This window comes from Diabrotica undecimpunctata, chromosome 3 (assembly GCF_040954645.1).
Source record: "Diabrotica undecimpunctata isolate CICGRU chromosome 3, icDiaUnde3, whole genome shotgun sequence".
Classification (NCBI taxonomy): Eukaryota; Metazoa; Arthropoda; class Insecta; order Coleoptera; family Chrysomelidae; genus Diabrotica; species Diabrotica undecimpunctata.
The window spans coordinates 11,597,127-11,615,151 of NC_092805.1; the positions used below are offsets into that span (position 1 = coordinate 11,597,127).

At 32.1% G+C, this 18,025-nt stretch overlaps 2 protein-coding genes across 2 annotated transcripts; one reads left to right on the top strand and one right to left on the bottom strand.

The window, feature by feature from the left end:
• Positions 1–268: 268 nt before the first annotated feature.
• Positions 269–12,987, top strand: LOC140436433 (uncharacterized). The gene is made up of 9 exons (XM_072525253.1): positions 269–548; positions 3,367–3,505; positions 3,561–3,819; positions 4,187–4,578; positions 8,421–8,763; positions 9,301–9,502; positions 10,754–10,908; positions 12,022–12,279; positions 12,410–12,987. Exons 1-9 carry the CDS (start codon positions 441–443, stop codon positions 12,540–12,542), a joined length of 1,989 nt encoding a protein of 662 aa, XP_072381354.1. The 5' UTR covers positions 269–440; the 3' UTR covers positions 12,543–12,987.
• A 3,487-nt stretch (positions 12,988–16,474) lies between these two features.
• ND-B17.2 (NADH dehydrogenase (ubiquinone) B17.2 subunit) lies at positions 16,475–17,688 on the bottom strand. The gene is made up of 3 exons (XM_072524220.1): positions 17,482–17,688; positions 17,305–17,424; positions 16,475–16,757 (listed from the first exon to the last, which is right to left on the bottom strand). The coding sequence occupies exons 1-3, from the start codon at positions 17,574–17,576 to the stop codon at positions 16,550–16,552; spliced, it is 423 nt and encodes a 140-aa protein (XP_072380321.1). The 5' UTR covers positions 17,577–17,688; the 3' UTR covers positions 16,475–16,549.
• Between the last annotated feature and the right edge of the window lie 337 nt (positions 17,689–18,025).

Sequence of the window (18,025 nt, forward strand, 5' to 3'; positions counted from 1 at the left end):
ATCGGTGTAATTTAAAATTCCATAATTTAATAATAATAATAATAATAGATTTAAGGCATAATACTAAAAGCTTGAATCAACATCCTGTGATGTTACAGTTATGGCACAGCTTTAGCAATTTTTTTTGTTTAAGCAACCCTTTATTTTACTGTTAAATAAACTAATAACTGAACATGAAAAAACAACTGTCATATGACATTTTCTGCTCTATGATTCTCTCCATAGAACACAAATATAACTATTCTTGAGAGTTTGGATTTCTGTTAAACGCCATTTTAATGTCACTGTCAAAGTTTCTCTTTGCAATTTTATTTACCGATCGTACAGATTGTACATTTATTTAAAAAATTTAAATTTAAAATTTTATATTTAGGTTTTCAGATAAAAACTTAAATAGAAAGAGATAATTAGAAATACATCATACTTAATATCCAGATAAAATGTCTGAAGATATAATTACCAAGACGGAAGAACCAGAAATCCAGTACATTCTAAATAATACAGAATTTATATTTGATTCTTCGGATTTAAGTGAAGAAATTAATGACGTGAGTTATTCAAAACATACTAATATAATTCAAAATTGGTAAAAAATGTAAAAATTCAGTATATTTTTATCGAAAATATTTTTTTGTTTGCTTTATTTTTTATTTTCAAACATATTAAAGTACTTATATTATCTTTCATATGAATTAATGGTTGGCATTTGCGTAAATGTTTTTCAGTAAATAGGACGTTTGTAAGTTCCAAAATTGTATCCTTTATGCTGTTTTTTAAGCAGGCTTTTATAATTCAGCTCATACATAATTCATATTTTTGTTTTGTAATTGAATGTTAAAGTCTTATTTAGCTATTCATATGGACGTCCCGGTGTTCTTTTATTAATTATAAACTCCTGGATATACTAGTCAATTACTTTATCTTTCATTTTCAACAATGAAGTAGGTATCTATAAACATATGCTCAATTATATTTCCTTTGATTAATCGCAGAACACAAAAATAATGATTATTTCTAAATTCCGTGATCAGATCCTTATGAAATAGAACCCTAATAACACTCCTTGAGGTATTTAAATGTGCTGTACCAATGAGTACTATAGATAAATAAGACTGAATTAAGGACCAATGAAGAAATATTAAAAGGAAGAGCAACTGAAAGCAATAGCATTTTATCTGTTGCTTTCAAAACCTATCTAAATGTACTACTATCTGTTGTATCTTTAAGTAGGTTACATTAACACTGGATGAACAAATATTTAGCATGTTTTGCAATGATTTATAGAAAATTTACGTAACAGTATGAGGGGGTATTTCTTGCACTTTTGCAGTCAATCCTAAAAGTGAAGTTATAATACAGATATCAACAAATATTTCTAAACATTACACAACTGATATCTGCTCTAATTATTCAGCTGTTATTCCAAAAAAAAACTACTTTCAAAACAAATTCATACTAGACAGTATATTGAAGACAGTAAAAAGTATGATTTCAAGATTCAAGCAACAAGGAATGGTTTAAAATTTGATATATTCAAGTCTGGATATACACAAAAATAGCTTAAGTTGGCTGTAGTGCACTCTAACTTAGATTTTTGTAGAAATGTAGCCAGGTTTTTGATATGCTCCAGCTTGAAAAATCAGGCAAATGTTTAGAACCAAAAATCGAATATGCAGATCCCTAATTTTAAAGCTGTAAATTTTTTATCTCGTCTATGCTTGTGAAATTGTAAAAAAGATTATAGTGCATAAAAGTGAACATTTATGAAAGAAAGTTATAAAAAAATTTGCGTATTAGAAAATGAAAAACTTAAGCTTTTGAAAGTTTGGTATCAAAAATTTGAAGTTATCTCCAAAACAATGATGCAAAGATAAAATGATTACTTTGTTTTTGCAGAGTAGTTTGGCATTCCAGCTGTGTTTGAAAAATTAAAACCAGTTTATTAGATAATTCTTGGAAATGTTGAAAATGTAGTAATAAAGTTGTATTTATTTCTGTATTTATTTTTGTTAGTCAAAAATTTAGAATTTATAAAGTTTTTCTCTATAAATATAGTATAAAATATATAAATGTTATGATCAGGTCACTATCTGTGTTTTTATTATGTATTGAACCATTCTTGACAACCCAATTCCGTAAGGTGAAAGGAATTCCGGACTGGAAGGATAAGAATCAACAATAATGTAGTTAAAGATCAAAATATTGAGGAAAATTTATTGACATGCCTGGGCTGAACTATACTGAATAAATTAATTTAAGATATGTTGTTTTAAATCCACCTATATCTGAATATATTACTTATTTATATATATATATATATATATATATATATATATATATATATATATTACACAACTTGTAAATAAAATACATTTTGGAGACGGCTATAGCCGTATTCCCGTTCTCCTTCGCCAATCCTCCGGTCCAAGGCATGCTCCTCCTCCAAACCTCTCGATTCCATCGAATTGGGTATTCATTATTTTTAAACCAAAAAATTGACAGAACTCAGTTAAGCCGTCCCCTGAACCGTTTTTAACTATTTCTTCGTGCCGTCCCACCACGTTATCATCTATTTGAGAACCTACTCTTTATGAAAGAAATCTTTAACTTGTTGATTTGAATCGTCTGTTGGCGCATAGACTCCAACACCTATTGTTTCGATGCCGTATAGTGTGACAATCATTGTCAGAATTCTAACAGAGATGTACGCATTGTCTTTTATATATTTTTTTAACGATTTTTTTTATAAGAATTGAGACCCTTGATTTAGCGTGTACGTGTTTCTCTACTCCTGACCATATATGAATGTAGTTTAATCTGCTCATTTCCTTGGCCTTCATTTTTGGTTTCAGAGAGCACTATGATGTCCATTTTTTGCTTCGTCATTTCAGTTCAAACTTCCGTTGTCTTGTGAGTCATGCCTTGAGTGTCCAAGTACCAATTTTCAAAGTCCTTTTCTTTGCCAGGTATCATCGTAAGTTTCCATCCATATTCCGAGGCTCGGCGTTAGAATTTTTAGTCAAAAGAGTTTTTTCCAGATGATTAGGTACTGGCCCATCGCTCCAAGCTTGGAGGACCAGGAGTTTCTTCCCTTTTTCGACATGTACCAGTTTTAAGGCGCCAGAAACTCGCCTTTCACCCTCTCTCTGCTGCTATATAACGCACATCCATTACGCAACATATATGCCTTCGAGGACGTGAGAGTAGGATTTACTGGCAGAGCCGAGTTCTGCTTCCAGAACCCCCAACACTTTCGTTGGGAAACGGGTGGACATTTCTTAGAGTTTTATTGCAATATAAGTCGACATCTCATATTACCCCCGAGGTGCATATCCAGTCTTTAACCACCAATATATTACTTTCTAGATCATATACACAGATGGAAATCAAGCATACATTTGGACAAATGGCCATATTGTACAAGAAGTAGGTGAAGAAGGAGATACTGTGTTGGTACAAGATGGAGAAGAAATTATGGATCAATACTTAATGAATGATAAACAAGGTATAAAATTTAAATCTTAAAAGAGACTTAACTTAAACACAAGATGCTATTTTAGATCTATACCAAGAGAACCAGCCAGTTATTAAATATGTTGATGAGGAAGGTAATTTATCAGAAGCCTCTAATATTTTCTATATAGATAAAGAAGGTGTTCCTTTAGGTACCCAAAGCATATCTCCTCAGTATTATTTGACAGACTTTATGGACTCTGTTCCTAATGTTTGTAATGAAGATCAAGATACAATTAATACTAGTGAATACTATGTGGGAGATCAGGATGCAGATGCATTTGTTGATATTAATGATACAAATTGGTAAGACTGTAGTTAGTAAAATAAAAGAACAGCATATATAGATCCATGAACAGGGTGAGTCACTGTTGAGGGGACAGTATATTATGCGTAAACTGTATTATATTGCATTTTTAGATTGTACATCAAAAAATTAAAGTGTATTTTATTTTATCCAAGAAAGCACAATCTTTATATATAGGAATAGTGTTATAAAGCTCATTAAACTTCTAATCCCCAAGCTAAAAATAAAATAGTTTTAAATGTCACATATTTTTGAGCCACTTGTATATTTCAAAATGATCTTAAAATATCATTCGTGACTCACCCATATATGCTGTTCTTATTTGTCTGCATCTTTACTACATAATACATAATGTATTATTTCTAGGTATCTAAATATCTCCAAAGATGGAAATATACATATAACCATTCCTCCAACTGATAATAATGAAAATACAACAGATACTAGCGATGTCCCACAAAAAGTCGATTTAACTGCCATTACAGGAAAAAATCTTTTAACCGGTCAAGTGCTCAGTTTGGATAGTTATATGGACAAAATATTAACACGAATGAAATCGAATCCATCAATTAAATCTTCGAAAAGAAAGCATAATTTAAATGCTTATTTGAATAAAAAACTCAATTTGGGTCTTACGGTTGGCGGGAAAAAGCTGATGGGAAAGATAATTCATGTAGGCTCCAAAGGCAAGAAAGGGATTGGAGTTCGAGTTACAGAAGATGATTCAGATAATAAAAATGAAGATATGCTTTATACAGGTATTTTTTTTTTAATTTATATTAAAGTATGCAAATGGGCAATTTGGTTACGATTATTAAAACCACTCCTTAAGAGGGCGACTGCATAAACTCAAACCGTGACCGTCGGCTTAAAACCATCATGAATGATATAATTAGGGGGAAGTGGAAGTTATGGAGCCTTGACATTTCTGCAGTCTGTTCAATGTCCTAGTAATGCCTTCTCCATGATTCTCTTTTTGCCCTTCTAAGTTGTTTTATATCCAGTCCATGCTTTGCAATAATGGCCCCACTCACCTAAGGTATGCTAATCTGAGAACTATCTCCTTCATACCTCCTTTCTTTATGTCCTTTATCTTTACTGTCGTTCAGTCTGTGGAACAGAGATCACAACCAGTCTTCTGTGATAAGGTCTTGATTTTGCCTCTCTAGATGGGTCCTGATGGTTTATTCATCAAGCTCTTTCTCGGGGACGCGGATGAGGACCATGACGCGCTTGTGCATATTATTTGGATCAATTATATTTAAGCTTGCTCCCTCAGTCCCTCTCACAGGCCCTTAATAGTCTTCACCACTTCAGTCATTCATTTTTTTGTGTACTCGTTAACACAGTTCACCCACATGGTCCCTTCACTAAACGATGTTTTATGGAACTGCAGAAGTTCATTTTGATCTCCGATAGCAGCCTCATTAAGTGCTTGCTCCAGTATGTTAATGAACAAATTTGCTTGAGAAGTTTGTTTTTCTCTTCCCCTTGATTGTTAAGGATGTTAAGATTAAAAGTAATTTACATTGCTTTCCCTGAAGGCATACCTTATAAGAACCTGGTGCTGGGAATAGGAAAGAGTGTCCCCATATGTGATGTTGAAATATTTGTTCACCAACAGTGCTATTTGCAAAATCAAAACTGTCATTAAATAAACTTGAAGTAAGAGTATAACAATTTATTAATTAGATTACCTTCTAATATATTTTCATTCTCTTTCATAATTATGACCTTATAATTTTTGAAAATAAGCTGTAATACATGTTCCTCTAATTTCCTGACTGATAATAATAAATTATAAAATAATTGATCACAAACCCATACATTTTTAATATTAATTTTTCTCTCTTTACTTTTAAATAGTAAATTTCCCTCTTTCCTAGCAATAATATGTTCACCTTCTTTTGCTATATTTATGTTATGCAATACATCCTCAGCGTCCTCTGGAACTAACTCTAGAATTACCTCGAGATCCAAAATTTTCCTTTCCATAGTGGCTCAAAATTTCCATGGGTGTTGCTGGGACACTCAGTTCTTTTGTGTCCCACTTTCTTGCATAGATGACACTGAAAAAAAATATCATTGTATGACCAGTTCTTATGTCCTTGTCTACTGCTTTTATCCATACAAACCAGCATCAATGCCGCTTGAAGTTGTTGCCTCTTGGTTTCTGTGTTGTCTTGCCTCCTCTACCAATAGTTTGCCTTTCACAAAATCCAGGGTGATTGTATCTTGCTTTTGATAAGACATTATGTCAATGGCTCTGATCGATGATTGTTATGCTTCCGGCACTGCTGAGGTAAGTTGCAGAATAAATCCATGTTCATCCTGCTGCTCTTAACTCACGTAAGGTATGGTCAAACTTAATGAGAAACAGGGATATATTACCACCTCTAAATTTTCGGATTCAATTTTGTGTTTAGCAGTGCATTTTAATTTTAATGATTCCAGTATGTTATCTGCTACACACTGTATTATAATCGTCCGAGAACATCATTTTTATTACATATCGCCAATCTACATCTTGTTCTAAAAGTAGCTTCATTCTGAATTCCCAATTTGAGAAAGAGCCTCCGTCAAATGGTTTTACATAAAATAACTGCTGCTTGTCCTCCATTTTCTCGATTGTCTAAATTTCACAACCTTCCAAAGAGCCTCAAAAACTTTATTTTCATATTTCCACTTTTCCGTCTAACTGTCTAAATAATTACTAAAGAAATTATTGCTGGAAGACATTAATAGACAGATCGTTTTTGCGGCACCATTTATTTAGTCAGTTAAGAATACAAGAATACATACAATTAACACGTTTTTCTGATATCAAAACCTAACCTTGATCATCGTTGCCAACTAAAATAGTAATAAACTTACTAAGTACTAAATGTAGATAACCCACAATACACCCGGGCATTTGCAGAAGTCGGCAACCTGTGCCATTGAATGACGTAGCTTCTGATCCATACAGAGATATTAAAAAACAGAGCATTGTAGAGTATTTAATTAATGACACATACTACTGGCTCCTTCTATTTCACTCAACCTGCTTTAGCTCTACTATATTCATATTAATTTACTTCCCTGTGCTTTTTAATAGGATGTATTTATGAACATAAAATTTTTTTTGAACGTGTACCTTCTTCTTCTTCTTCAAGTGCCCTGTCCGTTGCGAACGTTGGCTATTAACATGGCAATTCTGATCTTATTTGCGGCGCTTCTGAATAGTTCGACCGATGTGAGCCCGAACCACTTCCTCAGATTTTGGAGCCACGAGTGTCTTCTCCTGCCTGGCCCTCGCTTACTGTCTATTTTTCCCTGGACAATCAATTGCAGTAGACGGTACTTATCGTGTCTCAATATGTGGCCTAGATATTCAAGCTTTCTTTGTTTAATTGTATTCACGATTTCTTTCTCCTTTCCGATTCTTTGGATTACCTCTGTGTTGGTGACATGTTCGGTCCAGGATATACGAAGAATGCGTCGGTACACCCACATTTCGAATGCTTCTAGTTTTCTCGTGAGCGTCTCCGTCAGCGTCCAGGCCTCCACACCATACAGTAAGATCGGAAAAATGTAGCATTTAACTAGACGTAGTTTTAGGGGAAGAGACAAATCCCTGCTTATGAGGAGCTTTTTCATATTGCTAAATGCTGCTCTAGCTCGTTCTATTCTCGCCTTAATTTCTGTGGCCTGTTCCCATTTTGCATTTACGTTGGTGCCAAGGTACACATAAGATTCTACATGGTCAATTAGCATGTTACTTATCCGTAACTGTCGAGCAGGCTGTTGCTTCCTGCTTATCAGCATCCACTTTGTCTTCTTGAAGTTGAGGCTCAGGCCGTATTCCTCACTAACTGAATAAACTCTTTCCATTACCTGCTGTAATTCGTCTATGGTACTGGCAAGGATCACCGTGTCGTCGGCATATCTTATATTGTTTGTTAACTCGCCGTTTATTTTTATGCCCTCATTTGCATTTTCCATACATTTATTAAATATTTCTTCGGAATAAATATTGAATAGGAGTGGGGATAATATACAACCCTGACGGACACCTCTTTTGATCTGCACACTTTTAGTGAGTTCGTTGCCAATTTTTGCTCTTGCTGTTTGACCCCAGTATAGGTTTGCCACAATTCGAATGTCCTTGTCGTCAATACCTGTCTTTCGCAGAATATCTATCAATTGTTCATGATTGACATTGTCAAATGCTTTTCTAAAATCCACAAAGCACAAATACACGTCCTTATCAACGTCTCTACACCGCTGTATAAGCACCTGGAGAGCGAAAATTGCTTCTCTAGTTCCAAGTGCTTTCCGAAAGCCAAACTGCGATCTATCAATATTTGACTCACATTTATCATATATTCTTCTATGAATGATCTTAGTGAACGCTTTAGTGACATGATTAATCAAGCTTATAAGCCGGTAGTCATCACAGATCTGAGCCTTTGGTTTCTTCGGGATTGTAATAAATGTTGACTGCAGCCAGTTCTCCGGGATTTTACCGCTATTATATATGTTGTTAAAAAGTTCAACTAGATTATCAAGGAACGTGTACCTAAATATAATCAATTATTCCATGTACAATTTGTTTTAGAACCACCGGCAAACATGTTGGGAAATAATTTGATTACCAACTATCAACCAAAAAACATTACTAAAGAATCCGATCAATTTCAGCACATTTCGAAAGTTCTATCGGATTTAATGCGCAAAGAAAATTTTAAAGCGAAAATTAGACAAAGAAGACTTTGGATAAAAGTCGTAGAGAAATATCGAACGAAAGCAAGTGTGAGTACCAAAAACGTATCGTGGATTAGGGGGTGCATGGAGCCGAAATTAGCACCAGTTGAAAATAATGAGTATTTAGAAGACTGGACTTTTGTATCTGATGATGTTATAACAGAGGAGAATTATGCTAAACTCAAGTCACAAAAAGAGTAAGTACAGTGATTTCAGTAACTAAGTAGTTGAATCAACATATTTTTTTTTAAATTTCAATTCTTTAGATTTGTGGATAGGATCTTATGACGTTATTTCTGCATAACCCTGTTTCGTCAGTGATTCGAGTACAAATTCACACATCGGCGAATATCCCTGCTTGTTTCTCGCTTGAAATGTATAGCTACATCTACTTTGATGGCCATAAACAAAAACGATTTAATCGTTTAATTGACGCTGATGAGGCAAGGTTGCGGACCAACGGTTTTAGTTGGTAGGCAGGATAATAGATACCTGAATCTTTGGCACTGCTATCTTTAGTACTTTAAACTAAACTAAAACCCAAATTTTAGGGACTCAAAATGGAGGTAGCATAAAAAAATTTTAAATCCCTCCCCCTCAGACAAATTCTGGGTGCGCCACTGTCGATTTTGATATCGTTTTATCGCCCATATAAAAAACGTGTTTGTGAAAGTGTCTGGTGTTTATTGAGTAAACTTAACCTCTTAAGTTAATTTAACATATTTTTATTGCAGATATTCAAACTACTTACATCTAACGATAATAACAACGCATTACAGCAGTAGCAAAAGTATTATTAAAATAATTATCGATTCGAAAAACGTTGATTGTCGTTATTGTGAGCAGATGTTTGGATCAAAAGAAAATATGGTAAAGCATGTTAATAAAGACCATAACGCATGCGAAGATTGCAATGAAGTTTATCCAAGTTTGAGGGTACGTAATTTAGTTATAATTAACTATAATAAACTATAATATCTGTCAAAATAAATAGCAGACGTTTATATCGCTGACCAATTTTCTGAAGAGTTTTTATTTTTCGTAGTAAACTTATTTGTTATTAGTTATCATTTTTGTATTTTACTACAAACACACGAAATATCATCAATTGGGATTCCATCTGCACTTTTCCCGAAATTGTAATTAATATAAGAATATCTAAACACAACGAGACCGGGGTTCGATTCCCAGTCGGAGAGGACTTTGTTATTAATATTATTACATGGTAAACTAAACATATATGCGTAAGTAGAAAAGTTATGTATATTATTGTCATTTTTAAATACTTATGAATATTGCATTTTAATTTGTATTGTATTATTATATTAATAACAAAATAAACAATGAATTTTACTGCAGAGTATGTGTAAAAAAACTTTTGCGTTCAACTCCTTTCATATATATATGAAAATAAAAATATACATTTTCATCAAAATATTGATTCAATCCTTCATTTACTATACTCCTATTACATGTCAAAAGTTGTTTATTAATTGTTAGTAAGTTGTTATTAATTCTGTTTCTCTTTCTGCTGTCTTACCCATAGCATTACATATGTAATGATTGTGCAGATTGACTCCCAAATAAATTTATAACGGCGAATGCGTGTATAGAAGTGTAACTTCCACCGGCAGTCCCACTGGACTGCCACACCCGTTTTTTTTTCTTAGGCTTTAGTTGTATTAAATGTTCATAAAGATTATGTAAGTAGTGTTTTCTTTACTTTTAATGTTAATAAAAACTTGTTATATTTAAAGTTCTGTATAATCTTTAATACTAGAGATATGTAGATAATTTTTTTACGGAAATCTTGAAAAAGGATGAAACTATCTCAAAATAATAATAAGATCTAATAAATTTCACATGGTATTGAAAAATACGATGAAAAAACACAACTTTATTTTTACACCCCGTATACGGGTAAAACGTTAATATTTTTTAGAAAACATTAATATATTGATTTATTAGAAATAGACCCATAATAAGAGAAAAAAATCATTAAAATCCGATCGTCCGTTCAGAAGAAAAGTAGCTTCAAACTTATGGTATATTTAAGGTGGTGCGTTAATTTTGGGCAGTAGTGTATATTTAGCAGGATCAAATATGTTAAAAATTTAACTGTCCCATTTTTAATTCAGCACTATTCGAGCAATTCTTATTTTTTAATTGAAAGTTGTACTTTTTCAGGAGTTGATGACTCACAAACAGAGCCACAATACTGCTGCCTTTAAAATATGTCCTAAGAACAACTGCAAAAAGTATTTTGTGACAGATCTGGCTTTAAAAAAACACACTGAGTCGCACAGGTTGGAATCTTTTAAATGTTCACTGTGCTCTTACAGGTAAGATATATGTATAACTTTAAAGATTTTTAAGTAAACAAATATTTTTCTTTTGATTGAATTTTAAGTATTGACTTATAAGAAGTTAGGTTAATATGAGTACTAAATTTATACATTTCTTTATTAAAAATCAAAAGGAGAAACAGTTTTATTAGTGCTTTTACTATATTTACACAAATTTACTTTATACAAATTTAATACATTATACCAACCGACATAGAAATATATTCCCTGTTATTCAATGTCTATATAAAAAAGAGCACTTCACCGCTTGGAAGTAGAACGATAAAGACATCTAGGGGCCACGCCCTACCGGTATCCAGTTTGCAACCATAAAACGAAACTGTAGACCGCTGGAGAAGTCGTCCACACGGCAAGAAAGCTTAGTAAATGAAACAGCTTACTTTACACGTGGAAAAGGGAAACAAAAATGGTCGAAACCACATGACGGCACCCACTGAATCATATGTGGATGTCGGTGTCTCGTGTGAACTATTAAAAAAATTCTATTTAAATAAGAAAGATGATAAAATGATTTAAAATAAAAATAAGAACGATGATAAAATAATTTAAAATAAAAATAAGAAAGATTTATGTAAAATGGAAAGTACTTCCAGCGTGTTCCTTACAATTCACCAACAAATGGACTTGTTGCTTTCACATTCCACAAACGAGTAAAAGATTTTGGGAAATTACCGCGAAAAACCTTGATGACTCGTTGTCTTTCAGTCATTGGGGCACGCTCTACCAACCAGATTGATATAACTCGCGGCGAAGGACAAGTGCTACCCGCCAAAGCGTGTTCTGTCAATAGGATTATTTATTTTTGGGGCTGGAGTTAAAAATTATTTCAGGGAATTTATTATACGGAGAGTGTTCAGTATAACTTGTCAAGAAACTAGCAGTCGTTAAAGAAAACGATTCGATTCTATGTTTGAACGTTATAACATAACTGTTCACTCAGTCACTGTCACTACTGGTTGGGATCGGAGCAATATTCAGTGCGTCATTACGGAGTGTGTTATTTCTGAAAGCATTAATCGTGCGATCGGATTCAATGTTAAAATTGGTCATAGTCGTGCATTATTACAATTTTTTTCTTTTAATTTGTAGTGGAGTAAATGAAGCTGACTTTAAAGCTCACTCTTCGACTCATCCGTCAAGTTGTGACGTCTGCAACTTTGTTTTTTTCAACGAAGCAGAATTAGTGGCCCATAAGCAGCAGATTCACTTGTCAAATGAAACCAGTAGACATAAAAAAGTAGTAATAACTAAGCTATATGTATGTGAAATATGTAATCACACATTTTCCCGGCAAGCGAATTTGCATAGACATCTGGAAATACACAAGAAAACGGATAAGCTCTTTACGTAAGTACTTTTTTTTTATTGTTACTTTAATTTTTTACCAAACCTCTTATTTTCAAATCTCCATGTTTTCATCACATCGATTTAAGTAAATATTTAATTTGTATACCAGAATTTCTGTTTTTAATTCTAGGTGTACAATTTGTGGTTGTTCGTATCACTTTTCATCATCTTTAACTCGTCATATCGTCAAAAACCATGTACAATTGAAAAGACCGGATGTTGCTCCCAGCGAAGAAGAAAATTCTATAGCAGTGATGCTTTGATTTAAATTAATGCAATAGGAAATATGGATACGCAAGAAGAAACTTTAACAGAACGCTTAAAATTCACCATGTTTCAATTTCTGTTGGGCAGCTGATAGTTTTCGCTCGGAATATAACAAACTAGGGATGTAAGACTAGAAAGGCATAAAAACAGTGTTTAGATTTTTGATTTATCAGTTGTATTCGGATAGTAGTAAGAGGTCCATAAAACTTTACTAAGAATGTATTAAAATTTATTAGTATAAAAACACCAAAGGCTGCTTTTAGGTAATCTATGATTAAGCAAATTTATGTTGGTTGCACTGTTAATGACAAATCTGTAATAATTCGATTTAAAGGACATTTTCCGTAGATTAAGTGATTTTATATTAAGAATAAGTAAAAATGACATGTTATATTATATTTATTTGTTATTTTTGCGAATATAATTGTATGTTAAAATCATTTTAAATACGTTCATTTGTGATTAAATTTTGTCTACGCGTGACCCATTAAATCTCCAGACCGGAACAATGTGGCAACGCTGGCAGCCTGTCAAACATTGTTCATACTGTTATTCAAACGTGCAATATCTCGAAAAATATAATTTTTCTTTAATTAAATTAATGAATATAGTATTGTTTTGTCACAAATTACAAATGCATTACCGTAAAATGGGGGAAATAGGAACGATTTCCAACGTTTAACTAAAAAAAAAGCCACTAACACATGTTGCAAACATAAAACTTCTGCATTGTTATTTGGGTCTTACCTTCGTCTTTTGATATTTAGGTGTTAAAAATTAGAAAGTTAATACTCTAATCACAAAAAAATCAAAACCTGGTGTTCCTATTCACCCCACCAAGTGGGGTGAAGTGTCAAGGGGCACAGCTGACCTCGACTCGAATGTTCTGACACATTCTGTTTGAGAGTGATTGTTTGTGCCGAGTAAGAAACGAATGCACGCAATCCTGACCAGGGGTGTTGTTCTTGAACATGGAAATAACTTTGCCCTGGCGCTCCAAATATTCTCGTACGTATACCGTAAGGTGCGAGAATCTATTGGGTATCCCCAGTCACCACAAACTGCTAGTCTGTTAACGAGAACTAACTCTACATCTTCGTCAAGAGAGGTCTGACTTCCTTTTTGCTTTGTATTAACATTTTTTGTAAATTTGTGTAAGACCGTAGTGGGTATATTATACTTAAGGGAACACTGTCTGTAACGAATACCTTCTTTTATTTCATTTAGGGCTTCTTGTAGGTTTAAATGTAATAAAACACTCATTACAATAAAAAAGTAAATTGAGCAGTCACTGACAAAAACAAATCGTACTCCATGGAGGTATTAGATAAACAAAAGTAATTTCTAATGTGTGGGGTGAATGGGAACAAGGTAAATATTATTTTCCTATTTACCCCACATATCTCAAATTCATGACGTGAACAATAAAATTTAACAAATAACGTTAACATATAAATCAAAATACATTCATGTTAGATTGTTGTAAAGGTTAGAATATATAAATAAAGAGTACTCGTAAATCTGTTTTGACAGAGATTTTGTACTTACCGAGAAAGTATTTATGATGAGAAATAACCTCAAAATTAATGACTTTGTTTGCACACCGAAAACATAGGAACCAGTGACGCCAACAACACAAACCTAAATTTCCCAATGCCATATCACATTAGCCAACCTGCAAAACTTAAATAGCCCAACGAAAATAATATATGTTTGGGAAAATTATTGTTATTATTTAGTGAAGTTTTGTTCTTATTCACCCCATTTTACGGTAGGCGTTTTCTGGCATAGCTATTTTTCTTTTTGTATGACAATTTTATTTTTATTTACAAACAAGGGAGTTTATTTGCTAAAAGGAGAACTTTTTTTGTTGATAAAATCTCTAAAATAAATTTACGCTTTGTTCTTATTCATTTTTGATATTTACATTTTAAAATAATGTTTAAAAATACTTTCAACCTGTGACTGAGTTAGTTTTAAAATTGTTGGTATCTTTTTCTTACAACCTGCTTTCAGTCGTGTTGTATTCTTGTGTTTTGGGCAGTTCTAGATAAATATTTGATGCACTTTATGTAACATAACATTTACTAGAATTATACCAGCCAAATGTGCAATTGTTATAAAATTTAGATGGTATTTTATTGCAATTTGGATTTAAAAAATTATGTTTTTATTTACTTCTGTATAAACTTTTGTAAATTGATTTATTTGATAATAAATAATAGTTGTTCCAATTTTAATTACACAGGAAATATTAACAATAATGTTACAGCTTTACAGGATAAAAGCCCAGCAATGAGCATAAAGAGTTCATTCAAATGGACACATCTATAAGTTACCCAGTTTGCCAGTGGCGTTCGTGTTTTACGGGATTGTGTGTAAGAGGCATAAAGCATTTCTTGTTTATTGAAAAAATTTATGGATTTTTTTGTTAATTTAAATATAAATATTAATTAACTAAAACAACAATGCAATAAAATCGTTATTTTCACAATAAAAATCAAGTATTTAATGACAAAATTCTTGTTTTGGTAAATTGCCAGCTAACCAGGGATTGTTAAAAATTCAATTTTTTTTACTTAGTCTGAAAAGTGAAAAAATGCCTTTTTTTCAAGGGTTTTATGACGAAAACTATAAAAAAAAATAATAAAAACTAATTAAAGCTTGGAAATTATTAACAGAAAGTGTTATCAAAATATGAAACTGTCTAAAAAATCATATGAAATTAAAAGTACATATAAATACCGTACCGAAAATATGTATTTCAGAACAATTAATAGTTGATGTTAAACACCATATAAATAGGATACCCAGAGTAGAAAGTCACTACTTACGTAAACAAACTTCAAAGGAATTTATAGATGGGGATAAAACCCTCTCTGATTGGTACCGGTGTTACAAGGAAGAGTGTATTAATTAAAATGTTCAGTTTTTGAAAATACATAATTATAGGAACATTTTCAAGTTAGAATTTAATATAAGTTTCTTTGTACCCAAAAAAGATCTGTGCGACCTTTGCACAGCCTATAAGAATGCAGAAATAACAGATAAAGTTTAAAAGGAGAATATCAGGTACATCTCAAAGAAAAAGATCAAAGTCTTATAGAAAAAACTACTGATAAAAAAATGACAGATAAGGGATAAGTGTCTTTATCCCTTTTATAACTAAAAAGAATTCATTGGAGCTTCGTTCCACTCCACCAAAAATCCACTGTTTGATATATAGATGAGCCTGTTGTATTTTCTTCGCCCGAATTTTGCTTCATTGATGTCGATAATGATATCCTTTCCTCCCAATTGCTCAAAATTGTTCATAGCAAAACTTTCAAAGACCTTTCGAGAGAAGAAATACCAGTCAGTAATACTTTATAACAGAATATTCAACTAAAATCTTGCCACACACTGGATTATCCAAATATACCTTTTAAAAAGACTTACTTTTACTCTATTTTGATCATGACACTGATAAACGACTAAAAAAGAATTATAGAAATTCCACAAGAAATAAAAAACACAAAAACATTTTCCACTGAGTAGGGTAGTCTGTGGTTTGTATTTTGTTCTCTTCATTTCAAGTGAATTTCTTTTATTTTAAGTAGTTTTAGAGTCTAGATTAATGCAATTAGCACCGATTACAAATGCATATCTTTAAACGGCAGGTGAGTGTTTTTAAATGTATATTTATAAAAACAAGTATATTTCATGTGGTTTAGAACCTCTGGCAGTGACAAAATGTAAACAATATAATTTCATAAAACTCTTCATTCAATATTATTTACTATACTACAAATATGCACATTTTTTGATGAAATTTGGCATCAGTGTTGACCATAATCTGTAATGCAAAATCAAGATGAGACAGACTATGGTACTGTATTAGACCTAGTTGAATCCTACTTCTGGTAAAAATATATAGCTAATTGTGAAAGATGTTTGACTTTTTAAATTTATTTTAATTTGTTTATACATATAATTCACAATATACTACACAAAATAATATTTTCTATTTTCCTTGGGGGACCCATGCTTCAATTTTGGGCCTAGTAGTGGAATATGGCATATACTGTCCTGGTGTTCCACTTAAATTTTCTGTGTGATCTGCCATCCATTTATACTTTGGTCTAGATGGATCCTTATCTGGGGTAAGATCAGTTTTGTAATGTAACCAGCCAAACCATTCAGCAGGAACCTGGCTTCCATCATATTCCACACCTGAAAGAAATAATAATCTAATAAAAAGAAATAATATAAACAGAAATAAGTTGTTTTATTTATTGGTTTTCTTGATAAGGACCTTGTAATATTTAGCAATTAATTTTACAGTACATTATACTTATAAAATGTAAGTGTAAAAACAGAAAGTGTGACAAACCAAATATTGTGCAAATAGAAGATATAAGATAATATTGACAGGCATAAAACTTAAAGTCTCTAAAATATTTCTTTGGTTAGGGACTAGAACCAGAGCTATTTTGCAATTCAAAATAACTGTCGTAAACTAAGGTATTCTAAAAGTTTCTTAGATGCCTAGAAATCATCTAACTGGAGTGCCAAACTAATATATTTTGGGTCAACTGCCACAACCACTGTATTCATGTTTCATACCAAACATTTAATTGCTGTTGTGTTTTTAACATCCACAAAATCATGTGTTGCTTATAAAATAGTACTGTCTAGTTTTGGAGTGGACTGGCATAGAACAAAGTCTCAAAAAATATTCAGTTAAAGCTTTATAGATAACCTATAAAAAATTACTTTCCATAGTAAGGTGCATATTCAATCCATCGATTTCTGCCATAAAAGTAATGAGGGTTTTCGTAATATTTATTTCCGTATTTGTCTGTACCGACAAGTGTTCCCGGTCTCAAATTATCCATCCTAAAATAAGATATTGTTAAAACAATCTGTTATATAATTTTTAAATTTATTTCTTACCTATAAAGTTTATACAACGAAGCTCTTATTCCTCCAGCTTCTTTGATTGTTTTTAAAAAAACAAAAAATTTATCAATGCCAAAGTATTTGGCCATTTTAATTCGTTTCGCTCTTCAATTGAAAAATTGAAATTAAATAGATTTATTTTTTCCAAAAATGTTAAAATGGATAAATAACTATCATAGATCTATCTTATGTCAGTGAATCTGTCATTTGTCCATATACTTCTCGCGTTCTCGCTTCAAAAAATGTGACATAGAACTAAGGACATCACAGAACACGAATGAAAAATTGGATATTAAAACCACAGAATAATAACGATAAAAGCACAGAATAGGAAAGCAATTATTATTTGTTCTGTGATTAAAGTGAATATGTAGTTGATTAAAAAGTTGAGTGGCAAATATTTTTATAAGAAAAATACTTAGCAAAACAAAACAGAAGGTTAACAAATGACTAAAATTAAAAGAAAATGGAATAATTATTAACATGATATTTATTTACGATCTTACTCTGACGTCACGAAGTGTGACAGATGAATCAT